General features: G+C 35.9%; 1 protein-coding gene across 1 annotated transcript in view; it reads right to left on the reverse strand.

Annotated features, from left to right (window-relative positions):
• LOC137393252 (dynamin-binding protein-like) overlaps nucleotides 1-23341 on the reverse strand; it is a 51266-nt gene that overhangs the window by 19722 nt on the left and 8203 nt on the right. Inside the window, exons 6-13 of the mRNA XM_068079713.1 lie at nucleotides 21032-21154; nucleotides 20480-20929; nucleotides 19797-20289; nucleotides 18718-18944; nucleotides 16489-17082; nucleotides 9593-9666; nucleotides 3949-4063; nucleotides 2537-2633 (exon numbers count right to left, since the gene is read on the reverse strand). Coding sequence (XP_067935814.1) covers nucleotides 2537-2633; nucleotides 3949-4063; nucleotides 9593-9666; nucleotides 16489-17082; nucleotides 18718-18944; nucleotides 19797-20289; nucleotides 20480-20929; nucleotides 21032-21154 — 2173 coding nt within the window. The remainder of the gene's footprint in view (nucleotides 1-2536; nucleotides 2634-3948; nucleotides 4064-9592; nucleotides 9667-16488; nucleotides 17083-18717; nucleotides 18945-19796; nucleotides 20290-20479; nucleotides 20930-21031; nucleotides 21155-23341) is intronic.

Raw genomic sequence — 23341 nt, forward strand, 5'->3', positions numbered from 1 at the left:
AGTAGAGGTGTGCATCTATACCGTAAATCCTTATGCTCAAGCCGCGCGGCTTGTCGTTGGGCGCAACTTCTGGTTCAAGATCATAAGCCGCGGCTAAAGCCAAGTTTTTAAAACTTACATGAGGCTTAGGGCGGCTTCTCGATAAATGCGGTCTCTGCTCAGTTTCTCGCTATAACCATAGAATCGCAGTCATGATACACTTTTATGTACGGGATTTTGGCGACCTACTCGTTTATTTTCAAGGTCATGTTTATGGAATACTTGGACTAATGAAGAATTTATCGCTAATGTTTAATTCACTACAGTGACCGGCATCTTTCCATAAACGTGAAGCCCTCTAACAGCGCAATAAAAATCTAGATGAGACATGGCAAGAAGTTCTTGATGCAAGGGTTTAGGAATTTTAATTTGAACTTGGAAGTAAAAGAAAATTCTTTTCACATGTACTGATGTAGCCTGTTTTCTTATTCAAAAGTATGGAGGTAGAGCGAAACCTTTCTCAACACTCTCGCTCCTGAAGGGGGTCAAGGACGACAAAACCTCGGTCATTAGCCGCGGTCTGCGGGCGTACGCGGCTTGTTGGAGGATTATTTTTACTTTCGTGAGTCATCTGGTTTTAAGCACAAGCCGCGCGGCTTGAGCATGAGGACTTACGGTATATATATTTCTCAAAGTATGTCTGTGGATCTGTCAATCCAGCGATAGCTATAGCGCACGCTGATTATTTTACCGATGCGGCCACACGCTACGATGCCCCTGTTAAGAAATATTTTCCATAAGATTCAATTACTATATCTAAGGTCAAGGCCAATTCTTCTCAAAATTATATCGTCTCCGTATCATCATATTCAAAGTTTTGATGGATAGCTTCTGGTAGAATGGTAACCTTTTTTATACACACGCACTTCTATGCAAGAATTGTTATTATTAATTCTCCATATTCAGGATTTCTATTTTGTTTTCTCAGTTCAAATTATTTGAATCAGTACCGAATCATCTTTTATGTTAATCGAAGCAAAACCGACTTAACTTAGCTATTACTTGCTAATTATTTCACATCTAAACCTCTTTATAGTCGTTTTATTCTTTGTAAATTTATTTGACCTGCACGAAACATTTTCCTCATCATATGAAGTTTAAAAGTTGTTTGAAAAAGTTTGAAAACCTTTACAGTCATTTTTATTTTCTCTCTCAATTCATTTCAATTACACAAAACACTTTTCTCATGATATGCAGTTTGAAAGTTTGAAAGTTAAATACAAATCAATCTTCTGACAAAAGACTTTTTTATAACCCGGGCAACGCCGGGTAGCGCAGCAAGTAGAGAATAAACTGGTAAGGTTAATCTGCAAGGTATTTCTGATCTCTTTGCACAAAGAATGCTACATCACTAGCAATGATAGACAGTAATATCAACATAATGCTATGCAAAAGTAGGTGTGACGGAAGAATTTTTCAAACTTGATACAATAATAACTTTTTTATATTTATCTGTCAAAACCAAATTTAAGCTTTCCATTCTTTGGCTCTCTTTTACACAATGGCACATTCAAATGCTGTCGGCTAAGCAAATTCACTGCTGCTTAGACAATATATTATGTAAGTGCATACAGTTAAACCTCGCCATATGAAATTAATCTCAATTTGCTTATGTTAAAACAGTCGTTCATATAAGAATACATTTTGGTACATTTAATCCATTACATGACTCTAAAACCTGGCAATGTGTACTTCAGGCCATTTCATATAGAATTACAATAAATATATTATAAACAGCTATAACAAAAAACTTGAAGACAAGTTAACAGAGATGTAGTTTTACAGATGTAACAAGGTTATTGTGTGTAAGTAGAGGTCATTGTGTGTAGGTAGAGGTCATTGTGTGTAGGTAGAGGTCATTTTGAAAATGTGTCGCTAATTAAACTCACACTACATGAACTGATATATGTATGGATTTATGAAACTGCAATGATTTGAGTATATTTTGGAAAGAAATTGATTCATATTTATGTCCAGACAAATATATGCTTCAATTTCATGTCAAAAAATTCATATATTGAGAGGATAATAAATCAAGGTTTGACTGAATAACAAATATTCGAAAAAATGATTGTTTTTAAAGTTTAGGTGCAGCTAAAAATTGGAGATTTCGTATGTGATGATTTCAAAATATTTAACAGGTTTCCAAAACAAAATTGTCCAAAATTTTAGACAACAATTTATATATATATAGTATATACAACATAATATATTATATAATAAACACTATATATAATATATAATATAATATATATAATATATTAAATAATAAACGTTATATATAATATATAACATACGATATAATATATATATATATATGTATATAATTTTAGAAACGCATTGGTAAGGAATCAAAGCTATTATGTTTAAAATTTTAGGCGTACATTGTTTTATATTTTTGCAACAACAATATACTATATATATACATGTACTTGTATATAGGTATATATTACCATATATATATTATAATATATATATATATATATTAGTAGCATACTTGATACGTTTAACTCTCCTCTTCTCTTTATTCTCCGCACTATTGTGGTCAACCTTTTCTGTCTGTCGTTTAACAGCCTCCATTGCTTCAAGTTGCCCTGCAATTAAAGGTATGTTGGTATCTAGTGAACACAGGCTACAACAGACAAGATCCTTGCCGTACTCAAGGGAGTACGCTAAACTAAGGTCAAGCTAAAAAGGATGTTTGGATTTTTACATACTGAAATATCTACATGTTTAAATAATATAAATATTTATATTTGATTACATAAGCACCAGTAAGCAAAAATGCCCGACCTTGAACGTTTCAAAGGTCTCAAAATAAATGCTCCATTCAACTGCTGAGACCGTGTACGTGTTTGTGCGGGCGTTTGTGTGTGCGTTTGTGCGTGCGTTTGTGTGTGCGTTTGTGTGTGTCTTCTACACACTGAAGTTTTACACACTAGTTAGACACTGAGATCTAGAAAGTGCGCCAGTTTTAGCCAATGAAAAGATGTAATCTCATAGCTTGTTCACACTGTGTCGCAGTTAGTCAGAGTTGTCTTCTCGATGATCTGACCAATGTGTACCATCACATAACATATCTATGAGTTAAGTAACATTGTATTTGTTATATTAAAACAAAAATTATAAACACTTCATATGCTGCAAAATATGTTAATAAACAATTAAAGTTATTTTAATTATTTAATATTTGCTGTATTTCAGAGTGTAACGACACCACTCACTAGATTTTCCAAGCAGTTTTAAGGTATTATCAGTAAAAAAGTCATACATATACTTATAATAAGGTCTCTCTGTCCCTAAAAGCTGGTTCACACTGTATCACAGCATGTCAAGGAGTTGTCCTCTCTGCAATTATTTGTTGACTAGGCGCTTTAGACCAATGGCTTCGCCAAGGCAATGCAGATGTGGCAGGTAACAGTAGTTGTCATCGTAGTTGCATCGTCTATGCAATCGTCACGACAGTCTATGTAGCATGCACCACTTCGGAGATAACGATTGGCTGTCAAGGATAGCTAGATATATACCTTCATTCATTATTATTGCTGAGAGACTAACATTTCATCGTTTCAGCGATTTCATCGTATAATGAGAAGGCGATGCCGTGGACTACTCTCTGTTGTGAATGCAGATGGGTCGGTGATGGTGTGAAGATTCTTATCACAGATGGTCACCGATGTATTGCTGGATTACTGCCAACACACTGTGATATAGCGTGAAGCTGTCTCAAGCTAGTCCATCTTATTTCATGCACTTGTATCGTTTATAAGAATGTCGCTTTTATTATGAACGATTCTAATATTATATTTATTATTAATATGCTGTTTTGCCATGAGATACTAGATAGCCTAAGAATTAGGTTACCTGAGAATCAACAACAACAATAGGAAAGCAATAAAGTGCGTGTACCTTTCATTTCGTCTACTTCGAGGGTCATTCCATTGATGTTCTCTACATAGAACTTTAGGGTTTCTTCGAAATCCTCTGTTGATCCAGTAAAATTTTCCACTTCGTTATTGTAATTCTGTGATATGATTGGATAATTGTTAATATATGATGTGATTTGATTGGATACTGAACTACTAAATATGGCAAGGTTTATTGAAAGAAATGAGGTCAGAAATTATAATTGTATATCAGATAAGATATAATATCTAATTGGATATCAGATACGAAATGAGATGTTATTGGACGTCAGATAAGAAATGAGATGTTATTGAACGTCAGATAAGAAATGAGATGTTATTGAACGTCAGATAAGAAATGAGATGTTATTGGACGTCAGATAAGAAATTAGATGTTATTGGACGTCAGATAAAAAATGAGATGTTATTGGATGTCAGATAAGAAATGAGATGTTATTGGACGTCATATAAGAAATGAGATGTTATTGAACGTCAGATAAGAAATGAGATGTTATTGGACGTCAGATAAGAAATTAGATGTTATTGGACGTCAGATAAGAAATTAGATGTTATTGGACGTCAGATAAGAAATGAGATGTTATTGGACGTCAGATAAGAAATGAGATGTTATTGAACATCAGATAAGAAATGAGATGTTATTGGACGTCAGATCAAAAATGACATGTTATTGGACGTCAGATAAGAAATGAGATGTTATTGGACGTCAGATAAGAAATGAGATGTTATTGAACATCAGATAAGAAATGAGATGTTATTGGACATCAGATCAAAAATGAGATGTTATTGGACGTCAGATAAGAAATGAGATGTTATTGGACGTCAGATAAGAAATGAGATGTTATTGGACGTCAGATAAGAAATGAGATGTTATTGAACATCAGATAAGAAATGAGATGTTATTGGACGTCAGATCAAAAATGAGATGTTATTGGACGTCAGATAAGAAATGAGATGTTATTGGACGTCAGATAAGAAATTAGGTATTATTGAACATCGGATAAAAGATGGGGTATTATTGGATGTCAGATACAGAATGAGGTATAAGCGAGGGGTGGCTACACAGCCATAGAAGCGAAGCTCCTACTCTTGGAAGATCCGGTCAGGGAAACAACCGAAAGTAACCATAGCTCAAGAGCTCTAACTGATCCACTCCGATTATGTTCAATTTGGTTCCACCAGGCATAGCTACAGTTCGCACTTGATCAGGCCGCATATTGTTAGTGATCAAGTATTCACTTTATTTTCTCACACACGATCGAATCAACGGTTAAGAACAAAACAAATAGAATCCTGCAACCATCAAATAGGAAACTGGCGTAAATTTTTTGAGTTCAATTCTGATTCACATGGCTCAACTTTACAGACTTCAGTTGCATTGTGTAAGCTATGCCAACCACAGGTTAGCATAGCTGAAACATCTGAAACATCGTACTGAAACATCAAATGCCAATCTCAGGTTGGAGTACGATGGTTCAGTTGCGATGTGGTAGCAGCGCAAGGAGTCAAGTAACTGAACTGAACATACTGAATGCTAATAAGACATCTGTATGCTTTCATGAACATGAGTGCAAGAGCAGAGATATGTGACAGGAAATGCAATAAATGGAAAGTTATAATTTTGACAACTATAATTACTGAAATATCACAAAAGAATGATACTTCACTAAACATGCTAAAATTTATGTGATGTGATCGCATGAAGAGAAAATCAGAATTGAAGTTTTATCTGAACATGCATTTGGGTGATTTTTAGCTGAGAACCTTTAAACAAACTGTATGCTTATGTTATAAAATTTTGTAAACTTAGGAAAACTAGCTGCCACACAGACCCATCAACTTATCATAAACAACAATAGAGTTAATGATGAAATTTAGGCAAGTCTTCATTAAGAAGTGAACACGCAAGCAGCATGTAAGAAAAGCCCCGCCCAAGTGTTTTTTCAACTCGACTATATCAGACAGCCGGTTCAACTTTCACCCAAACTATTTTGTAAATCAATGAAACAATACAAAAGGTCGATGACCAGAAGCTAATTTAAGATGTCAGGAAAAGGAGAGTATCTACGTATGAAAGAATTTTGGTTACTAAACAATCGTGACGAATTACTTACGAAAAGTTTTTACAAAAATTTGAAAAAAACAAAGAAATGCTAATCTTTACCATAATAAGAGCCCCATTCAAAAAAAATTGCTTCTTATGGGATTCGAACCTGGGACATTTAGCTTGCCAGCCTGACCTTATCCCCACATTTGCCAATCGTTTCATCATTTCAGAATAGTTTCAGACATACTTATTGTCTGTGTTTTATCAGCCCACTTAATGATCTCTCGTGGTAAATTAGAATGCCATACCAGAGTAAAAAGATCTAGCACCAAGGTACATACTAAGTCAAGAAGTTGATTGATGAAAACGCTCACAGCGGAGTCAGAAATATCCAGCAAAAGGGAAAGTACTAAGATATTAAATCGAAAAAAAAATGGCAGACCATAAAACAGCATAAACAGTTATGGAGCCATGAAACCATCAATAGAACCAGAGAGATATCTAAGCCGAGGCATGTATGGAAGTAGAGGGAAAATGAGAAAGGTACCTGTGTGATGAATTAAAAGGCTTTGATTAAAAACAGTTGCATGCTATCCAAGAACAATCAAAGACCCAAAATAACCCAACAATATTCAATCAAACCTTGGAGCCCCCATCTAAATCACATCTCATAAGAACCCAGCAATATCCAAAGAAGATACTTCCAGTTTCAAGATGGGAAAGCATTAAAACAATGTTATAAAAGGGGAACCTGCACCTCACAAGGAATCAGCCTATTTTATAAATCTCCTGGATCAAGAATCACGGGCATTTTACCTGTTGACTGCTTTTGGCATCCTATCAAAAATACAAATGCTTCTTTTTGCATCACATACACTCAAAGACTGCTCAGCAATATAACATTTCCATAAAAGCGGTATAATATTATTTAAAGGCTGCAAGACAAAACTTCATAGATGTGAACCTAGTTCAAGCTAAAGGTTGCACTATGAAGAAGGAAGTATATGATTAGCAAGTCAAGTCACCAGCCACAAGATGCTACTTTTACGTGTAAATGTAGTTATACATTTATAGCAAATGTTCTGTACTGTATCGGCACTCCTGATGATCTCTCACAACACACTAGACTACGAGGGTACTAACGTATATAATAGAGATATCCCTATATGTCAGGGTACTAGCATATATAATAGAGATACCCCTATATGTCAGGGTACTAGCATATATAATAGAGATATCCCTATATGTCAGGGTAATAGCATATATAATAGAGGTACCCCTATATGTCAAGGTACTAGCATATATAATAGAGATACCCCTATATGTCATGGTAATAGCATAGATAATAGAGATACCCCTATATGTTAGGGTACTAGCATATATAATAGAGATACCCCCTACATGTCAGGGTGCTAGCATATAATAATAGAGATACCCTATATGTCAGGGTACTAGCATAGATAATAGAGATACCCCTATATGTTAGGGTACTGGCATATATAATAGAGATACCCCCTATATGTCAGGGTACTAGAATATAGAATAGAGATACCCCTATATGTCAAGGTATTAGCATATATAATAGAGATACCCCTATATATTAGGGTACTGGCATATATAATAGAAATACCCCTATATGTCAGGGTACTAGCATAGATAATAGAGATACCCCCATATATGTCAGGGTATTAGCATATATAATAGAGATACCCCTATATGTCAAGGTACTAGCATATATAATAGAGATACCCCTATATGTCAGGGTATTAGCATATATAATAGAGATACCCCTATATGTCAGGGTACTAGCATAGATAATAGAGATACCCCCTATATGTCAGGATACTAGCATATATAATAGAGATATCCCTATATGTCAGGGTACTAGCATATATAATAGAGATACCCCCTATATGTCAGGGTACTAGAATATAGAATAGAGATACCCCTATATGTCAAGGTATTAACATATATAATAGAGATACCCCTATATGTCAGGGTACTAGCATAGATAATAGAGATACCCCTATATGTCAAGGTACTAGCATATATAATAGAGATATCCCTATATGTCAGGGTAATAGCATATATAATAGAGATACCCCTATATGTCAAGGTACTAGCATATATAATAGAGATACCCCTATATGTCATGGTAATAGCATAGATAATAGAGATACCCCTATATGTTAGGGTACTAGCATATATAATAGAGATACCCCCTACATGTCAGGGTACTAGCATATAATAATAGAGATACCCTATATGTCAGGGTACTAGCATAGATAATAGAGATACCCCTATATGTTAGGGTACTGGCATATATAATAGAGATATCCCCTATATGTCAGGGTACTAGAATATAGAATAGAGATACCCCTATATGTCAAGGTATTAGCATATATAATAGAGATACCCCTATATATTAGGGTACTGGCATATATAATAGAAATACCCCTATATGTCAGGGTACTAGCATAGATAATAGAGATACCCCTATATGTCAAGGTACTAGCATATATAATCGAGATACCCCTATATGTCAGGGTAATAGCATATATAATAGAGATACCCCCTATATGTCAGGGTACTAGCATAGATAATAGAGATACCCCCATATATGTCAGGGTATTAGCATATATAATAGAGATACCCCTATATGTCAAGGTACTAGCATATATAATAGAGATACCCCTATATGTCAGGGTACTAGCATAGATAATAGAGATACCCCCTATATGTCAGGATACTAGCATATATAATAGAGATATCCCTATATGTCAGGGTACTAGCATATATAATAGAGATACCCCCTATATGTCAGGGTACTAGAATATAGAATAGAGATACCCCTATATATCAAGGTATTAACATATATAATAGAGATACCCCTATATATTAGGGTACTGGCATATATAATAGAGATACCCCTATATGTCAAGGTACTAGCATATATAATAGAGATACCCCTATATGTCAGGGTATTAGCATATATAATAGAGATATCCCTATATGTCAGGGTACTAGCATAGATAATAGAGATACCCCCTATATGTCAGGATACTAGCATATATAATAGAGATATCCCTATATGTCAGGGTAGTAGCATATATAAAAGAGATACCCCCTGCATGTCATATTCTCTCAGAAGCGCAGTACGAGAGAAAATGATAGTTTTAAGAAAAACCTACACAAAACTTTAGTAAATTTTATTAGAAAGTATCGGTATCTTTATATCATTTGTGATCCTTTTTATTGTTTGAGGTGATCCGATTGCCAGGATGTTTTAACATTAAAATCGACAAAACTTGATCGTGGTTAAAATGCCAACTTTCAAAACACTTTTATTCAACTCACTCAGTAATTCCTGTTTTTTGTTTTCACATTTTTGTTTTGACATGAAACCAAAAACATAATTTGTTGATGACTAATGCCAGTAAAGGTTATACATGTATACATATATTCACATATATTCACATATCAGTCTACTTCAACCTTTGTAATAAGATGCAATACGATTGTTGCTGTGGAGTTGATATAGGTGACCCTGAAAGCAAGAGAAAGAGCCTTTTGAATCCCCTACCTCAATATCCCTCTCTAGCAACTGTATTCGCTCCCTCAGATGATTGGCCGCGTGTTCATCATATTGAAGTTGAACTGCAAACAGATGATCCCATAACATCAAATTAACCTTGGAAATATAACGGCATGAGTAATGAAATAGCCTGTGGGACAAATTAGAGTTTTGCTGGTGATCCAACAATGCTTATAGGTGAAGCACATTAAATTCCAAAATGGGTCAGGATTTTAAATTTCAACAAAAGTATTTCTCTAAATAACTGGATGCAAACCTATGGTTACATAATCGGTGTAACTTAATATGGGAGTTCAGAAGATCAGTATGCTTAAAGTTGTGACATTTCCCACCACTCTTTGTAATATTTCTGTTGAGCAGCCTAAATATGCAGAGAATCTCGCTGCGTCCCATTAAGACTGGTTCACACTATATCGCCGTATTTCGGCGTTGATGCCACAATACTTCGGTGATCGTCGATGATAACCATGTTCACACTATCATAACCCATTCGCGTTTGCATCAGGAAATACTCCGTGACATTTATCTTTTTTAATTTTCGTGAAAAAACCTCTATGTTTTCGCATGTGGGAATCAAAAACTAGTTCCGCAGCAACTATCATGAACGGATTTGAATAAATCACTCTATCCACAACCGCGAATTACCATCGCCGGTTCACGTTTGAATGGCGGTCGTCGATGCCCGGCGAAGCACCGGGCAAGTTTGACATCTGCAAAGCTTTCCTGACGTGTCCGCCATGCTCCGTCGATGCCATCAATTCACGGTTCGCACAATCGATGATGAATGCCGAAAGGGAAACGCTGACAAACGACGACATAGTGTGAACCGGCCTTTAGGGGGTGTTTTATTATTATTGTGCATGATCGCTGACTAGCAGTTGACTATAATCATTTGACAGCTTACATACACTATGTTTCCATGATGCGCAGTGCTTCGGAGTTGCGCTATCTCCGAATCATGGAAACAGCGTCTTCGCACTGAAATCACTGCGCACTGATCAGTGCGAAGCCAGTGCAAATTCGCAGCAAGGAAACAGCGACTGCGCAGTGGCTGCGCAGTGGCTGCGCATAGCTCTCATGCCGTGGAGACGAATTCTTCGAGGGCCATAAACTAGTACAAAGGTTGTCCTGCTAATCTTGTTTTCTTACTATTCTTCCACCTAAATTTAATTATGGTCTGCATTCACGAGGATGATGAGGTGATTACTTTCCTGGACTTTGTTATCGATGCCAACACTTTTCGAAAAATAGGTGGCAAGTCCTAAATTAACGTTTAAATAATATACTACTTAAAAATACTTTAAAAATATAATACTTTGTAAAAAGTGTGTTAAGATTTGCAAAACCTTGTGAATGTGTATTGTAAATAAAAGTATAATGACGACAGAATCATAAAAACACCGTTTATGACGTTCGGTATCCGTGATCATTTCTATTTCTCCATCAGGCGATTCGATTTATACAATTTCTCTTCTCTGGCTAATTTGCGGTATTTGCTGAAAACCACTGCGCAGCATGGAAACGTACAATCCCCTCGACTTCGGAGGGAGCTGCTTCGCAGTACTGCGCACCATGGAAACATAGTGATACATAATAGCATACATAGGAGACAACTGAATCAGCTAGTCATAAGATTACAAAATAGCCCTCAAGTTAGCAGCCATGATAGGGTGAGTCACCCAACCTCTCCGTAATACACCGATAATGTTCAATAAATGGGAATCTCTGTATGGACAAGCAGTTCTTACAGCATCAGGAGAGGAGGTGATTACATGACCACTTCCAGTTGCAACTGCTAAGCTTTCGAACCCGACATTTTATTGACAAAGAACTCATGGAAGGGATAGCCTGGATAGCTCTGGATACCTCTGGATAGCCCCTCAACTTCCATCACAAAGCTACTTTATTTACCATAATATATTTTATTGTTCAACTATTCAAATTAATAACAGGAAACTTCATAACTGATGTGCTTATTGTCAAGGAAAATAAAATTTATTTTTTACGATTTTAATTAAGAAATGCATACATTTTAACATTTGACAAACTTTCAAAACAAATACAGTATGTGATACCTGGAATTTAAAGCGTACTACATTCATAACTAATATTCAATGCTATCATAGCCTATGTTCCCCCAATCTCTCAGAGACTTTCTAAAATACCATGTGGAAGAGATGTCACAACTAAAAGGAGCTAAACCGAAGATGTTAGGACCTTTCATATAGAAATTATCCGAACATTGCATGATTGACACTGGTATATCTCAAAACCATTCTCCTATGAAGCCTCAAACTGGTGAGTTAAAACTGGTGTTGTAACGAGCCCACTTTGCATAACTTCATATTAAATTATGATCAATATTTATGTCAAGCTTGAACCACATCTCTGGATTCTGGACATACCAGATCAGCAATGCTCCTAAATAACAAATTCTTAACACACCAATCTAGACATTGTATGAACAATGTCTAGTATAAGTACCGGTAATTTATAATAGTAATATAATTAATAATAGTAATATAATATAGTATAATAACAGTATTTTTCGACACCCTCCTTGGAAACAGTAATATAAACTTACCTATAGTTAGCCTAGTTACTAGTCACTATACAAGGCAGCGGACTGAGGCAGCACGGCTAGTGATATGACCAACAGGCACTAAACACAGTCGTTATTGTGGTTGCTTGATCTTATCGCTATAATTATTCATTTTCATTGGCTACCGATATCAGCAAACTTTCTGTAAACAACTAGCTATTATCTGTAAGAAGCGCAAGGGAGAGGCAGAGAATGCTGCCTGTTAACCTCCTAGCAATTGTATATTTACCTGCCTAAGTAAACGAGCTAAAACACATTAACAGATTCATGTACATAACTCATAGACCCAACTACCCTTCCAACAATTGGTGGGTACCCCAACACAACCTTTTTAAATATATTCATAGAACTGTAGGCTAACAGCCTGGCCACCTACACAAACGTGCACACGGCACGGCACGCACACACATGGATGTCTAAACACACATTCACATGAAGAAAACTCACACATCTACATCTATACACACTCACACACCTATACACGCACATTCACACGCACGCACAGACACATAGGCTACCACTGAACTGCAGTTTTAGTGCAGCCAATGCCTTAGAGGATTCGCTGGCAACACATTGTTAACACGACGTTTAAAAACGAACATGGAGTACCCTAGAACACTTATGTATTCACTTCATCTAACTTTCGCGTTTTTGCGGAGTCATCCTCTCGCAAAAATTTCATGAGTGAAACTAAACTATCATAACAAATGAGCGAAAACGCGGAATTAAATAGTATTGTTCATTGATAGTCCAAGAAACAAATGGCAGCAAGTGATCAAATTGTATTATCGATCTCGGCCACACAATTCTACCTGCGGTTCACAACTACAAACTAGTCCCAAATTGAACATTTTCCTTACCGGTGAACCGAACCTGAGGAATCTAATTATGTTTGTTCCACTGCATTTATTTTCACATCACTATATTTTCGCACTCATCAGAGCTGCGAAATTAAGTTGCAGCGAAACTTTACTCTGTATGCTACTCCCGAAACTAAATACTAGCGAAATATAAGTGTCCTAGGGTATGCCAGTAAGGATCAAACTGACATACTCTATGTTTGGCTGAAATATGTTTAGCATTAACACAGGCTAGTTGCATCTAAGATTTGTTTTGGACAAGAGGGCATACACACACAGCTATTTACAGTGCATGTATGAACAGCAGTCTCACTTGTAACAAATATGAAACTACTAGTATTACTTTGAACTGTTTATGAAACATTTCAAATAATTCTTTCAGTATTTAAATCTGTTAAAATCCTTGAACCTCAAGTATTTGAGGTATTTGAGGTATTTGACAAATATTTGAAAATATTTGAGTATTTGACAACCTCAAGCTTGTCAATTTTCCTTTCATCGCTAACTTGTAGCTTTTTACCTGAGCAAAATTTAACAATGCAAACCGCTGCACAAACATTACTGCTATGATAAATTGTTGATGATCCTTGTTACAATACTATTATCCTTCAATAACGGTAAAATCTAGTAAGTCCATCATGACCTTTAACCCACTGATGCCAACTCTCATTGGTCAATCTATGTCGTTAACACGGCACATAATTTAGTAGTGTCCTTGCGTGTAGGCCGCAGCAAATATGTAGACTAGGCAGTGGCGATACATTTAGGAGGTTTGTGAAGTAAAGCCTTAAGGTTGCTGGTTGCCATCAGCAGATTACAGTAAAACCTCTATTTGAAAGCTGTATTTTTCAACCCTTCAGCTATTGTGAGGTTTTATTAGAAGCGAAGTTCAAATGAGTACTGTATTTTTCGACTAGTTCGTCAAAATTAAAAAAAAATAAATTCAACCCTTTTATGGGCGAAGTGATGCTAATGTCGCCTAAATAATGCACTCTCCTTCAAATGGATTGACATTAATGCTGTCGGCCTCAGCATTTTTGCTAAACCGTTTTTCATAAGTCTGCAAGTATCAAATCAAGTTAAACAAGAAACTACTTTGAATAAAATATTAACAGGATACAGTTATAATTATTTTGATGGGGTCGTTTTCAAAGTTTTAAAGAAAAACGGGAAAGCTTTAGAGTTAGCAAAGTTGGACTTTGGCACGCCATAGCAATGGCTGCTACAATGTCGTATGGTATTCCTGAAGAGTATTCTCATTTTACACCACAACGCTTCAAAGTCTTCAGGTCAGATTGTAAACCACATTATAGACGAATCTGAAAACAATGGATTGGATTTAGATCTTAGTGATTTCACAACAGAATGTAGTTCTGATGATTGTGACGGTTGATTTTCTCATGTACACCATCACTGAAACCATAGCAACCACTACAACAACAACAAAAGAATTAATTGTTATTAATGTAACCGAGTCATTATTAGTCAAATTTTGTCGAAACTGTTCTACTGATTATTTTCTATTATGGGTTTGTAAAGATCAAACAAGGTCAAAGTGGTCAAGGTCAAATGAAGGTTTCACCATAGTTTCTAATCATTGAGCAAGGCTTAACTAAAACTTAAACAAGTTTGTAAGGAAAACCTCTAAAATTACTCAGATTAGTGCGCTGGCAGCTCTGTGTGGCATGAGAGATCGTCATGTCTAATCACTATGTGTTCAATTATTCTTAGATTTGAAAAAAAACTATCGAGTGGGCAGACAGCAGCGGAGCTTGGCTGGGAATTAAGAGAGTTCGAACCCTGTGCGAAAAAATATTTTTGCCGAACGCTCTAAGCGTGGCTTACAGTGGTAAAACTGTAAAGATTGTTTGTTACAGTACAAAAAACTTTTGGAGAACTTTCAGATTTCCTCTGCTCCTATGAAGAAAAAAATGACGAAATTCAAAAAGTATGAGATAAGCAGTTGTTCAGACCTCCAAATATGCACAAACTTGGAGTTATCTAAACCTGTCACTTTCAGCGATGTTGACTAACACAGAAATTACTTCAATGACGATAGCTAGCAAATAATAAAAATATTTTTGTATTCGAAGTTTGTTAAAAGGTAAGCATTCGGTTCTTGCAGCCTAATTTTCTTAAAATGGTCAGGGTAGGGGGTGTTTTGAATCAAAAGAACTCACAGTTACATCAGTCATGCACCCTGGCAAAGTAAATTCAAAATCATTTTTAGACACAAGGCATTCCTGAAATGATGTCTCAAAAATAATATTTGTAGGAACTGGAAATCTATCAAGCGCATTATCACAAACACAAAAATATATATAAATATGACAGGGGAGAATAAGTATCAACCAAAATCTTATATCCTCGGATCATAAAATAGATATCATAGACTACAATAGCCTTTTTTCAATGTCTCCAATTTATCCAGCTGAAGATGCAAGCGATGCAAATTGTTGTATTCCAAAATAGCCAATTTCAACCAATAAACCATGTAACATGACACAGTACAACACGCTTGACCTGAAAAGGGCCCATCTGTGATGTCAACAAGTGTGAACAAGTGGCTTATATATTTTCTATACTAACTAACAATGCTTAACTATACACTTACTTATTCGCAAAAGAAAATCAAACCACTAGTGGCAGTCTTAGAATGGCACTGAAGCAAATGAATGACTCATTCGCTGACAAAAATACAAAAAAGAATTCAATCTTCCGGCTCAATTCGAAACTGAAAAAAAATTGACAGAAAAAATCGTGCAAATCTTAACTGTAATAAAAGCCTTGTCTGTCCGTCGTCTGAAGTCACAGCTCGATGTTGGGACAAAATATTGCATCAGACGAAATTTGAGCTTGCGAGATTTACCTGGGTAGACCGACAATCTAACACCTGCGCCAATCGACCACCTTACCACATTTTAGAATAATTTTTTGGATACTTATTACACTCATTGATCTCTTACGTCGCCACAGAAATGCCAGGGTAGACCTACTAACTGGTATTTGTAATAAGTGTACAAGAGGAGATAACTCATAAATGTAGGTTGATTTTATAAACTTATTGGCAGTTTAAACAGGAAAAATTCAGCACCTGAGAGTTCGATTGTTAAGGAACACTCAGTGAAAGACTAACTAGTTAAAACTCAAAGGCACAAAATGTGTTTGTGGGCCATTCCAATAAAATAGGTTTTTTATTTTTTTAAGTATTGGTGAAGTATTTACTCGTACTACGATTCATCAATTCCCATCCTTGACTCAACACTATATGTCGAGTAGACTTCCCTGTTTCATTTTATGTCTGTTCAAGGTAAATTCTACAAGACTAGTTGAATAGTAAGTGGAAGTGAGAGAATAGCATATAAAATAATATAGAATAGTATAGTATTAAATAGTAAAAAAATTCCAACAGTCAATCTTACCAACAGGTGGTGGTGGTGCAGGCCTGGTTGGAACTGGCTTGCTTGAAACTGGCCTGGCAGGCACAGCCGGGGAAGGTGCAGCTTTTTCAGAAACTACAGTCTCTGAAGTCCCATCTTTTGAGCTAATGGAAACAGGTCGGTTAGGTGCAGGCCGACTTGGTGCTGGCCGACTTGGTGGAGGCCGACTTGGTGCCACATTATTTAGTGCCGGTTGGCTTGGTTCTGGCTGGATTGGCTCTGGTCGACTTGGCACTGGTTGACTTGGCGGTGGTCTAGTGGGTGCTGGCCTAGAGGGTGCTGGTTTTGTGGGTGCAGGCCTAGAGGGTGCTGGTCGAGTCGGTGCTGGCTTGCTTCGTGCTAGCTGGGTAGGAGACGGATCAGCAGAGGCAGCTTGTGTAAGTACTTGAGCTGTAACACTATCTGTATCAGGTGCTTCGATGCCTTCTTTTACACTCCCATCTGTACCTTTTTCCTCAGAGACTGGAGGCATTGCAATGGTTGAGATAGCCTCAGTTTCTGGCATATTTAAAGCTTGTCTCACCCCCTCAGATATAGAAGAATTCTCTGTCTTCTCTTGAGCCAAGGAGTTTTTGTCTGCAATATTACCAGTCAAACTATAATAATGACAATAACGCAGCAAACTCAACATGAATGAGGTGTAGTTCTCACCAAGGGATTGTGAGCTATGATCTTCAAAGAAATGTGACACCAGCGAAGGCTACGCATTCAGCTAAATGATTATAGGACTACTAATCCTTTTATTTTAATTAGGAGTTATCATCTCCATGAATAACTTGTGATCACTTGTCAACCTTGAGACTGAGCTGTAGTGCAGGTCAATAACAGATATAAGATCATAAGATCAACATAACCAGCTATCAACTGAGAAACACTACACATTTCACCATGCATCATAATCACTTTATTTTTTGTAGTGCAAGCCTCTATAAATTATTAGAATACGTTAAATATAAGCTCATTTTGGTCTGTTTTTCCCAATATAAGCTTATATGTTGTGTAGGCAGCAGTACAAAATATGGAGTTTACTTAATTTGGACGTACAGCTGCGTAAAGGGCTGACATAAGTATGCAAATCTACATGCATCCTCAAGACAAAATAGCAACAAAAGTATTTTCACTGATTATTATATTGACTTAGCTTTTCACATGGTTTTATGTATTGTTTTAAAGCTATATGTAAGTACTTCAAGTATGCATCGCTGTTTATTGAACTCAAGAAGGAAATACAATATACTCTTATAGAAATATTAGTTTCTATATGAAGCAAAGATGGGAATGTAGGAACATTACACATCGAGGTTTGACTGCATCTAAGGGGTCGGGCAAAGCAGGGTGGAACATAACTATTTATTATATTTAATATTAAATTATATTTATTATATAATTTCATATTTATTATATATCACGGGTCCTGCTAGTATTGATATAGCATTATATATGCTAGTACCAAGACAGTTCAGTATGCCATAGACAGTCAGGTGTAATAACTAAATGCATAATTATTCCAAAATGTGGCAAGGTGGTTGATTGGTGCAAATGGTACGGTGTCTGTGAAACAAGGTAAATGTTGTGAGTTCAAATCCCATTGTAAGCAATCTTTTTTCTAAAGCTCTAAGCATGGCTTTGGATGGACGGAAACAGCTTTTATCATTGTGAAGATCAGCCATTTATTAATTATCTTAAAAGAGAATAATTCAGCGGGTCAAACTTCTAAAGCATTGAATATTAATTTTATCAATAGATATGATCGTCTTGTCTGATATGATGATTAGCTGTCTAATGATTAGATAATTCTAAGCAAACTCCAAACCAATCAGGGTTAATGGTAACTAATCAAATTATAAAAAACAGTTGTAAATATTTTGTTGAAGCAATTTGGTGTCAACTCATCATGTGACTGACAACAGCCGACCTATAAAAATTAACAGCAATTCATCTTATATCTCGCTTCTACTGGCTGGTGGTTGACTCCAAGCTCATTGTCACAGAATAAAAGAAATTTTTGATAAATACACCTAAATATATATTGAGGTGTTTTGTAAAAAAATCTATATATAATGTTATAAATATATATAATTATTTTATACAATTATATATAAATTATATATATAATTTTATATATAATGAATGATATATATATATACCTATAAGCAGTTTAAGAAATATCTCAGTACTGAGTGACTGATCCTGAATGCCTCAAGCACCTACCTTCTGCATGTCTTTGGTTCACTGTTTCTATGGAGTGATTATTAATTGATTCTGTTGTTTCTGACAACTTCATTGGTTGAGCATTGGCTAAAGTTGATATGTCAGACGATTTCATTGGTTGGTCATCAGAAGATAAAACTAGTGAGCTACCAGTTGCTCTCTTCGGAGGCAGAGGTTTGGCAGGCAGCGTTTTTTTAGCAGAACTCCGTCTGATAAGAGGAGCTGGGCTGTGACAGAGTAGACAACATGAAAGTAAAATATGTGTATATTATATAACTGTGTAATATTTCAGCCAGCACCAGTTATAAAGATGGTCATGTTTGTTGTATGTATTCATGCATACACAGGAAGTTCATCTATTTGTTGTATGTTGATATTTTATTCCTATGAAAACGCACTGTAATTCATTTCATTGTTTTACAACCCCAAAAATCTGTAAAAGTTTGTAGCCATATAATCTGAGTGCTTAATAATGACTGAATCGATTGTTTATAAAAAAGTAGAGTAATTTGAGTTGCTAATAACATATTATCCAATCAAACAATGAGCTTAATACAATGCGTCAGATCCAACCAAATTAAGCATAGCTGAGGATGATTGGCTACAGAGCTTTGCAGTTTCTGCCACCTCAGCTATTTTTCCTAAATGAAGATTTAGATACTAGGAGCTTCAGTACAGTTGCTGGTTGAGAGCTACCACTTGATACTTGAAGGTCAAGGTTGTGCTCAAATACAGAAAAGTAAGTTGAAACTAACTAGTAGAAGAAAAAAAACTATTCCAGTTGATCAAATCTTAGATCAAGTAAAATAAAAGTTCACTTAGATGTTAATATATCGGTTAGTGAGAAATAGCGACTGCAAACCGATGACAGAGTGTGAAGTCTTCAACCTAAGAGCAGACAAAGTTGAAAAAAAGATGGAAGAGACAAGAAAATTTAAAACCAACAAACAACAGAAGAGCAAAATGGAACACTTTGGAGATGAACAATAAAAACCAAAGACAAGAGACAAGCGAGACTCATGAAAATAAAAAGCGAAAGCTAATATGTAGAGAAATGGAACAAGTAAATAAATACTAACTTTTCATCTCTCCACTCTAGTTTACTCTCAAAAGGCTCCTTGAGTGAGTCATAAGGTGTAGGCTGTGGAGACTCTGGATGCTCCTTGAGTGAGTCATAAGGTGTAGGCTGTGGGGACTCTGGATGCTCCGCGAGTGAGTCATAAGGTGTAGGCTGTGGGGACTCTGAAGAGTTAAGCTTGGACTGAGGTTGAGCAGGGGAGAGAGGACGGGCTGGCTTCTTCTTCGAACCCCTTAGGGAGACCTTCTCAATATTATGCGTTTCTGATTTGCTGGCAAGTGGATATGACTCGATAGAAGTAGACAGACGTGATTGATTAAACTGTTTAACTGTGGAGGGTGTTTCACCATTAGCAACTTGGGTGGATAGACGTGGTGGACTCGGTTTGGCCGGTTTTTGTCGATGAAGAGACTTTCTCTTGCTGTCAGATTTGGCTTTTTCCAATTCTGCTGAGATTACTCCATCCAATGCGGTAGATGACAGCTGAGCTTGCCCTAACAAAAAGCATACCTTTATCAGCTATGAACTATTAATATGTGTTGAGACAAATAACAAAAAATAACCTAAAAACAGCACAATTAAAAACAGGCAATGTCATGGTTCTTCCAGAAACTTTCATCAAAACAACAACTGTCTTTTCATCCATTCCACCAAGACCAATTTGTACCAAATCTAAACACTAACCTCTTTCCTTGACCTTTTCCAGACCAAAACCATTCAGCTTGACATCTGAAGCCTTATATTCTTGAAGAAAAGATGAAGGACAGAGACCCTCCTGCCCCACCCATGTTCTAACCCTACTCCAGCCCCCAACATCCTCACAGACCAGAACTACTTGTTCACCCTCACTTAGGTTTAGCTCATCTGTAGTCTCAGCTCTGAAGTCACATAAGACCATAAAGTCTCCTGTAGAAAATGAGGTAGTACCGCACTCGGTTGGTCCTGGGTCAACCATCTCAACGTATGCGGAAGGAAAAATACCGGTTTGTCCAGCATAGCTGCCTTCGCTCCAGTCACCATCCACCTGACGAATGTTGCTGACCAACTGCCCTTGTACGAGTGATAATTCAGTGCTGCATTCGGCATGAAAATCAAACAGAACTTTTCCAATGACCGAGTCAGAACTGCTGCATGCTGTTTTAATAGGCCCTAAAGGTTTAACCTGTTCCTGAAGGTGGGTTGTTTCAGTGTGGTTTTTGAGAGCAACAGTAGGACTACAAGCCTTGACTGAAACACCTGTTGACACCTGCATTGTGGTGTCTACCCCGACAGTCGCTGATATATCTGACACTGCGGGTGGTCCATCAACCAGCTCCGTGAGGTCACGTAGAAACATCCCTTTCTCTCCATTGCATGTGCCTAAGCAAATAGAAGGCTTTTGTCTCAACATTCAAAATGACTGCGATGTCAAAGTTTACATACTTCTTTACTTATATACACTATACTTCTGTAAATAGATAAATCTAAATAAATAGGGTGTAAGGGTGGCCTAGTGGTAGTGTCTATAATTGTCAACCATAGGGTGGTGGTTCGAGCCCTGCTTAATGCCGATCTGACATAAAGCTCCCAGCAAGCTTTCAACCCTAAATTGCTGGGTCTTTTGGATCTAGACCATAACTTGGAGGCCCCGTGTATCACACTAACAATGTGGGCAAGTTAAAGATCCACCTCTGTCCTTCACACATTGGGCAAGTGATATGACTACCTGGCTCTGTCAGACTGGACGTGTTGCAAAATGCATCCCTTCGGGTTGATCTGACAGTTCCGGAAGAAGCCCTTGATAAGTGTTAGGACCACCCAGGGTAGCTAATAAAAAAACTAGTCCTGGCTGTGTGTTTCTCTACTAAAACATGAGAACACTACCAAGCATTGTCACTACATGACAGAAGCATGCCATTACTTTACTTTTACTTCAATAAATATTACTAAAAATCAGGTAAAGCAGCCGAAATAAATCACAATTAAATAATTGATTAAAAAAATTGGAAATTTTTTATTATTATTAAACTGAGTTATTTTCACAAGTAAATAACTTACAATAGTTTATAAGCAAACTTAATACCTATTTGTTGATATGCATCTTATTTTGTCATATTTATGGCACCTTAAGTATTTCTGTTATAACCCATCCAGTTTGGCCTTGGTATCAAGGTGACCAAGTTACAATCCATTCAATATTTAACATCTGAAACGTTTTAACGACACTTTTACAGCACAACCACCATTAGCGCCTCATCAAACCTAATCATTTCAAAACAATTCAGTAGAACACTTTGAGATAACCGCATAACATTAAATACATATATATATATATATATATATATATATATATATATATATATATATATATATATATATATAAATGTATATACATATATATACACATATATAGTAGATGCAGTATGAACAGTCTCTTGCATGAAAGTGCTCAATATTAAAATAGAGCGATGTAAAATTGGGTAAAAATGAAAGTTAAAGTTAAGTTTAAAACAACTTTATTACTAATAGTTTCATATTGCCATGCAATAATCATCAGATATGATGATAATGATGATAACTTTCATTTTTACCCAATTTTACACATATATATGTATATATACATATATATACATGTATATATATACATATGTATATATATATGTATATTATTTTGTTTTATTAATGCTTATTGTTATATTATTATACGCAGTTGTCTTGTACACATATATTGTCATCATGAAACTAACAGAATGCGTATGGGTTAGACGGGGCAGGTTACAGCATTGCAGCAACAATAACTCAACAGAATAGATTGTTGTTGGTATCACATCCATGAACCAACTGCTATATGATTTTGATTCAAATCTTTTATCCAGTTTAAGCTTTTTTCGACATCAAGTATTTAAAATAAGTGAGCAAAAAACATTTTTTATTCATTTTATATAACAACTGTTTCCAGAAATATTAAGATCCTGCAAACATACGTTAAGATTGTAAAAATGTTGAGAAAGGTATTTCAATTTCACTTAAAATCAGCTTTTTTGGAAACGAGAATTCTGCAGGGTAACAACAGATATGATAGAAATTAGCATTTCACCTCACATAAATTGCTCTTTTCTCTTATCAAGGTACTAGTGATTTAAATAATAAAATAATAATCATGAAATAATATTTGTTATTATTTTTAATATAGTTAAACTGATTTCACTGCAAAGATGTGAAGGACAACATTTGAGAGAATAGACTCAATGAGATATATACACATCATACATACGCATACATATATGTACACATATACACTTATACATACACATAAACACATATACTTAAACATACATGTATACACACGTATACATGGAAATATATACATATACATATATAAATATATATAATATGTATTTCAATAAACCTCAAGCAACAAAAGCAATGTCTGATTTTGTCACTAGCACTAAAGATTATATAATTAAATGAAGTGCAAGGACCTTTAAAAGATAAAATAATGCTGGAATCTACGTATAGCAATAAAGTTTATGCAAAACATAGAACTATAACAAATTTTGCTTGTTT

The sequence above is a fragment of the Watersipora subatra genome, chromosome 4 (assembly GCF_963576615.1).
Source record: "Watersipora subatra chromosome 4, tzWatSuba1.1, whole genome shotgun sequence".
Classification (NCBI taxonomy): Eukaryota; Metazoa; Bryozoa; class Gymnolaemata; order Cheilostomatida; family Watersiporidae; genus Watersipora; species Watersipora subatra.